The sequence below is a fragment of the Orycteropus afer genome, unplaced genomic scaffold (assembly GCF_000298275.1).
Source record: "Orycteropus afer afer isolate SDZICR_OR568_19922 unplaced genomic scaffold, OryAfe1.0 scaffold00474, whole genome shotgun sequence".
NCBI lineage: Eukaryota > Metazoa > Chordata > Mammalia > Tubulidentata > Orycteropodidae > Orycteropus > Orycteropus afer.
The window spans coordinates 1,821,839-1,829,417 of NW_006922061.1; the positions used below are offsets into that span (position 1 = coordinate 1,821,839).

A 7,579-nucleotide genomic window follows, 5' to 3' on the forward strand; every position below is an offset into this window, starting at 1 on the left:
CTTTGCCTTGCAGACACAATACGCTAATTTCTGCCTCCATTTTCACCTGGCTTTCTCCTGTGTCTCTGTATCTCAACATCTTCAAGAAGTTAGACAAATCCCTCTATCTCTTCTTTATCTTATAAAGACATCAGTTATTCGATTTGGAGTCCATCTTAAATCCAAAATGATCACTTCTTGAGATTACTTACTTAATTACCTTTTCAAATACCATATTTCCGAATAAGGCCACATTCATAGGTACTGGAGGTCAGGATTTGGATATTACTTTTTGGCTGATACTATTCTACCCACTAATCTAAAAATATACTAATTCCTTTGACTCTAAAGTGTTAGTAGTTGTTATTAGGTGCCATTGAGCCAGCTCTGCCTCATAGTGACCAGCAGGAAACACCACTCTGTCCTGTGCTATCCTCACAATCCTTGCTATGCTTGAGTCCATCATTGCAGCCACTATGTCAATCCATCTCAGCAAGGATCTTTCCCTTTTTCATAGATGCTCTACTTTACCAAGCATGATATTCTTCTCCAGGAAATGGTCGCTTCTGACAACATGAGCACAGTAGATTAAATGAAATCTAGACCTTTTCACTTCTTAGAAGCATTCTGACTGCACTTCTTCCAAGACACTCCACTACAATCTACAATCCATTTAATCTGAAATTTTTCAGTCTCACTCAACCTATTGTATCTTCCCTTTCTATTTACAGCTTCACTTTCATGGCCGATTATTATAATCATTACCTTGATGCTGCAACTATTTCTTTTCCTACTTCATTACATTCACTTGACAAAAAACTCAACATTGCTCAAAACTAACTCTGTCTACTACTTGAATGTATTTGAGAAGCTAATTAGGACAGAGGAAAAACAAAAAACACGAGGTTTCATTTTTAAATTTAGGACTCCAAATGAGCTGGAGGTCTTATCTGCTAATCATACTACCTTCCTTTAGTGTATTCACCAATCCATACTCCTAGACTAATCTTTCATACTTCTTCTGTACTTCTATCCCACAAACCATGTATTTTTACCCTCAGCTAATGGCTACCTATTTCACTGAGAAAACAGAAGCAATTAAAAGAGAAACTGCATTGGTTCCCACCAAAACATTTAGATCTGCTCCTATATTCTCTCCTGTTGCTTATGTAATTGTCCACTCTCTGTTAGCCAAATTGATCTCATTCTTTCTTATATGTCCAAGAACATCATGCCAAGAAAATTTTTCTTGAGTTGCTAGGTTTTCACCCATGGGACAATTTTAGTCAGTTTAGTAATTTCCTTGGAGTTCTTGGTTGGTGCAAGTGGTTAAGCATGTGGCTGCCAACCAAAAGGTTGGTAGTTCAAGTACACAAAATGGTGCCCTGGAAGAAAGTCCTGATAATCTACTTTTGAATTATTTATCCTTGGAAACTCTATGGAGCACATATCTACTCCATGGAGTCTTCACGAGTCAGAATAGACCCCATTGAAAGTGGTTTCATCTTTAGAAAATTCCTATAATTTTATTTAAGTATAGTAATGGTTGCACAACATGATTAATGTAATCAGTGCCACTAAATTATACAAGTAGAACATGTTAAATTGGTAAATGCTCATATATATATATCTCAGAATAGAATAAATAAATAAATAAACTTCTCTTGATCTCACTTCCCCTGGAATTTTCTCTTCTCCTCTTCAGAAAAATGCTTCTCAAAATAATTTCCATATACTTTATTTTCAATTTCCACCTTCCTCTCCTGAACTGACTATATTTAGGGCATTTTCCCCATTGCTGTACTTATCTCCATTTGTACACTTTCAGTTCTTCTTATGACAGTGGCGAGAGTGATTCTTTTAAAATTTAAATCAGATTATGGCTCTCATTGGTTCAAAACTCTCCAGTTGCGTCCCATATCAAACAGCATAAGACTCAAAGTTCTTACAGGGACTCCCAGGCCCTATACTATCTCATTGTCTACAACTTCTGTGCTCTCCTCTCTATTTTACTTGCTCTCCTCTCTGACTATTTTACTTACTACTCTCTTCTTTGCTTGTGTATGTATGTGTTATATGCCATCGAGTCAGACCTGACTCATAGCAACCCCTCTTTGGGTTTCTGAGGCTGTATCACTATGGATTAGATTGCCCAGTCTTTCTTCCGAGGAGTGGCTGGTGGGTTTGAACCACCAGCCGCCTTCTGGTTAGCAGTCAAGTGTCTTAGGCACTACTCTACCTTGCTTACTATTTTCTATATTCTCTAGTTCCATTGGCTGCTGTGCTTTTTTTCTCAAATATGCCAGTCATATTGGCACATTTGGCATATACTTCTCTACTGCAGTTAACCATAACTAAACCAAACCTCTTGACATTGAATTTGTTGCTGTTAAATTAGATTCTGACACATGGGCTCCCCATATGTTACAGAGTAGATCACATCATGGAAGCTCTGATGGTGTAGTGCCTAAGGCATCTGACTGATAACCAGATGGCTGGTGGTTCAAACCCACCAGCCACTCCCCAGAAGAAAGGTTGAGGATTCTACTTCTGTAGTGATATCGCCTCAGAAACCCAAGGAGAGGTCGCTGTGAATCAGACCTAATTTGACGGCAGTGGGTTTTTAGACCACATCATACCTAGTGTTTTCAGAGCTGTAATTTTTTTGGAAGCAGATAACAAGGACTTTCTTCTGCAGTGAAGCTCATAGATTTGAACTGACAACCTTTAGGTTAGTATTTGAGTGTAAAATAATATGTGCCACAAGGGCCCTCTACTGCAGCTACTTCTACAATTTTCTGTCCAAGTGTCTGGCCTCTCTACTTGATTTGTGTCTTGGATCAAATGCTCCTTTCTCACAGAGGTCTTTCCTGACAACTCTATTTTAAATTGCTCTCTTCAGAACCCTCCCATCTTTATTCTCTTTTTAAGATTTCTTCCATAACACCACAGCCTGAAGTGTCAACTTTTTACTTCTTTATGTTATTTACTTTTGCCTTATTTATACTACTGTCAGTTCCAGGAGGGCAGAGTTTTTATGTTTTCTTTGTCTTTTATGGTAACTTGTAATTTGGAATTTCATAAACCCCAATAGATGTTTCAAATAGAGTTTTGGTTCAATGAATAAATGAAAGAAGTATCATATACTACAAAAAAGAAAAACTATATCAGAAACATACTTAGAATTTATAAGTCTAAAAGAATGGTCACACACATACATTTTGATGAATGAATAGATAGATGATAGATGTACATAGATAGATTGATTGATAGTTTGATAAATGAAGAGATTTTATAAGATATATAGTTTATATGGAGCTGGCATTTCAAATCATTCAGGAATAGTTTCACTTGTAAATAATATATATTATAAAAAAAAAAAGGAAAAACTTACTGCTGTCAAGTTGGATCTGACTCACAGCAACCCCTCGTTGGGTTTCTGAGGCATATCACTATGGAAGTAGATTGCCCAACCTACCTTCTGAGGAGTAGCCAGTGTGTTTGAACTGCCAGCCTTCTAGTTAGCAGTCAAATGCATTAGGCACTACATGCCAGAGCCCCTAATATACATTATACTATAATCTAAATTAATTTTAGAATTATTAAATATATGAATATAGAAGATTCACCTGGAAAATAACTGGTGATTCTTTTATTCTTTTTTTTTTTTTATTTTTTGAGCTGAAAAATCCTTTATAATTATATAGGAATGAGCAACATCTATAATTCTTGTATTGAAAATTCTTATAGGTTCCATGCATCCTGGTCAGCTACAAACATTCTGAACACCACTGAAACCACTGAGTTATAGGATTAGTTGTCAGATTTCCTTGCACTTCAGCCTGCATCAAATTTTGTACTTTTCATATTTGAGTTTGCAGAATGAATGTTCAGAACAACACTAGCATATCAGACACACATTTTCTTCAAAATTTAAAGAGGTCCAAAATCTCCAGCCTCTTTTCTTAATATAGTACAGGGATAAAGGTACAGCATTTCACCCTTCACTTGTTATGGAATAATTTTAAACACCTCAGATCACTACATTCAGACACTTTAACAAGCTCCTGTGTACCTTGGGATTCACTTTTTCTACTCTCTGACATATATATGTCATACCAATGAATACAGTTTTTGTTTTAACTACCACTATGCTTATCAGTAAGATTCTATTAATGTTCTAGCCCAGTAGGATGTCTTAGAGATGATGATTCCTGTAGACAACATCATGGCATAAAGTGATAAAATTGATGGACCTCTAAGGTTAGAAAGAGAAATTCTTTCTATTCTCAATTCTCAATTCTTCCAATATTTCATCAATATCAGGAAATATTCTGCCAACAATTCTCTTTTCACACAATAAATAGTGTTCTGGAATTCAAATACAATTTCTTTAACATTCATAGCAGCATACATAAATGATGTTCTTTGATACTGATCCAAATACATCTACCTCATGGATTATGTTTCATTTACTTTATAAATGAAAGTAAAGTGCTTCTAAATGTTTTCTGCTAATTGGACTAAGGGAAATTGCATTTTTTTAATATACAATTATATATAAATCAATTGTTATATACCAGCTGCCTGGGCCTACTGTGATTTGTTCCAGAAATGAGTCCACATCTTCTGGAACAGCAACTACAAATGGAATTAAAAAGTAAATGTTCAAACATACCTTGCAATTATTCAAATTCTTTCCTAGATCTGACCTAGGGAAACTTGAGTGTGAAATGTAAATGTAGTATGAATCAATGAGTCACTGGTGTTGGCACTATTCTCAGACAGGTATGATTGCTTTTGATTTTTGTAGGAGTGGAACTCTAGCTAAAAGTGGTTTTCCATGATCTAAGTCTTGGTTCAATTAACTGTCTTCATCTTCACTTCCCTAGTCAGGAAATCAATACAGAGATTCTGCATGTTGATGCACATTTAGCTTCCAACTCCAAAAGAATTATGGCAAATTATCTCAGAAATTTGTGTTTTCAATTCAACTGGATCCATCAGGAAGGGTAATTATAATATGACTCTCAGAAATCTTCTAAAAGTTTAGCACAGTGAAATATTTGGTCATTAAGAATTAGTGTTACACCTGGTTATGTATCCTACTAGACCAAAACCTTGTGGACATTCTTTTCTCCAGTATATAGCTGTGTGACAAAAGGCTGCATCATTCTGAGGATGAAAGTAAAAGTAAGTGGATCTATAACATATAATCGTGGTGCTATGTATTCCTCCAGCTTACCTGGCTTCCCAATTTGTGAAGGGACTGGGGGCCCATAAACCTGATTAGATCTGAAGTAAAGACTCAAGCTAGCATTCTGATAATAGAACTAGAGGTTTGTTATTATTATTATTATACATGCTAATTAAAGCCTTAATGAGAAGTCCATATATGTCAGTCTTAGGTATCTTATAATAATTTCCACATTCCACATTCTATATTATCCACTTACACGACTATACTCAGACTTGATTTTCTGTATAGCTTTGACCACATGAACCTAGTTTTCAGTGCAAATGTTAGGGCCTGTAATCTTAAGGTACAGGTATCCCCAATGAAATCAGGAGTCTACATCAATAGTAATAACCAGATCTCCAACCTATAGAAAACAGATTCTTAAGGGCTTTTCCTGGTTATTGGAGCTCTGCTCAATAATGTATATCTTTTGAAATTTGAGAATGACATGTCTTGTTCACTTTTTTAGGGGATATATTTGGGGGATATATGCTCACTAGTATACACTCTTTAACATTCTTATATTCCTAAATATTTGGATTTTTAACTATTCTTTATACTATGGAATGCCTATATAGGCAGAATAATGGCCTCCAAATATATGCAAGTCCTAACCCTTGGAAACTGAATATGGGCCTTTTTGTGGAAAGAAGGACCTTTCAGAAGTGATTAAGTCAAGGTTCTTGGGAGGAGGTGATTATCCAGGAGAATACAATGTAATCAGAATGTTCCTTACAAAGTGGAAGCATGAGAAAGACTTGAATGGCCATTGCTATCTTTGAAGACGGAAGTGGACCATGAGACAAACAATGTGAACAGCATCTAGAAGCTGGAAAAGGCAAAGAAACAGATTCTCCCTTTGAGTCTCCAGAAGGAAAGCAGCTCTAGCAACATCCATCTCAATTTTAGGCTGGTGATATTCGTTTCATACTTTTCATCTCCATAATTATATGATAATAAATTCATATAATTTTAAGCTATCAAGTTTGTAGTGAACTATTATAGCAACAATATTGTTGTTATGTGCCATTGAGTCAGCCCTGACTCATAGCGACCCCTCCTTGGGTTTCCGAGGCAGTATCACTACGGAAGTGGATTGCCCCAACTTTCTTCTGAGGAGTGGCTGATGGGTTTGAACTGCCAGCCTTCTGGTTAGCAGTCAAGCACCTTAGGCAGTATGCTACCAGAGCTCCTAATAATTGCCAATAGTGGCTCTCAAATAATACATGTTTAGCTAGGAAAAGACATCATATTTGGTAAAGCAGAGGACAAGTGGAAACAAAGGAAGTCCTCAATAAGATGGATTGACAGAACTGCTATAACAATGGACTCAAACATACCAATGATCATAAAGAATGCATAGGACCAAGCAATATTTCATTGTTATATGTAAGGTGCAAAGAGCGCTACTGATGCTGTGGTTAAGTGCTTAGTGGTTAACTGAAAGTTAGCAGCTTGAAACTTCCTGCTGCTCCATGCAAGAAAGATGTGGCAATCAGCTTCTGTATAGATTTACAGCCTTGGAAACTCTGTGAGACAGCTCTGCTTTGTTTTCTAGGATCACTATAAGTCCAGTCTTGGACCAGTAAGCAGCATCATGGTAGATGGAGAAAAGATTGAAATAGTCAAAGACTTCATATTACTTGGTTCGACAATCAATGCCAATGAAAGCAGCAGTCAAGACATCAAAAGATGTATTGCATTGGGCAAATCTGCTGCAAAAGACCTCTTTCAAGTATGGAAGAGCAAAGATATCTCCTTGAACACTAGGATGCACCTAACCCAAGCCATGGTATTTTCAATTGCCTCATGCACATGTGAGAGCTAGACAATGAATAAGGAAGATCAAAGAATAATTAATGCTTTTGAGTTGTAGTGTTAGCAAAGAATGCTGAGAGTACCATGGACTGCTAAAAGGTCTAACAAATCTGTCCTGGACAACGTGCAGCCAGAATGCTCCTTGGAAGTGAGAATGGCCAGACATTGTCTCAATTACTTTGGTCATGTTGTCAGAAAGGACCATTCTCTGGAGAAGGATGTCATGCTTGGTAAAGTGGAATGTCAACGAAAGAGGGGAAAGCCCTCGATGAGAAGGATAGACATGGTGGCTGCAGCGAAGGGACCAGGTATAGTAGGGATAATGAAGCTGGCATAGGATCGGACAGAGTTTCGTTCTGTTATACATAAGGTCGCCATGAGTCAGAGATGACTCGACAGCCCATAACAACAAAATGAGTCCAGTCAAGATTAACAAGTATTTATTGTTGTTATGTGCTGTCGAGTTGGACCCGACTCATAGCGACCCCTCCTTGGGTTTCCGAGGCAGTATCACTACGGAAGTAGATTGCCCAACCTTCCTTC

At 37.0% G+C, this 7,579-nt stretch overlaps 1 protein-coding gene across 1 annotated transcript in view; it reads left to right on the plus strand.

Annotated features, from left to right (window-relative positions):
* The first annotated feature begins 7,276 nt into the window (after positions 1–7,276).
* GCSAML (germinal center associated signaling and motility like) overlaps positions 7,277–7,579 on the plus strand; it is a 4,595-nt gene continuing 4,292 nt past the window's right edge. Inside the window, exon 1 of the mRNA XM_007954802.1 lies at positions 7,277–7,322. Coding sequence (XP_007952993.1) covers positions 7,277–7,322 — 46 coding nt within the window. The remainder of the gene's footprint in view (positions 7,323–7,579) is intronic.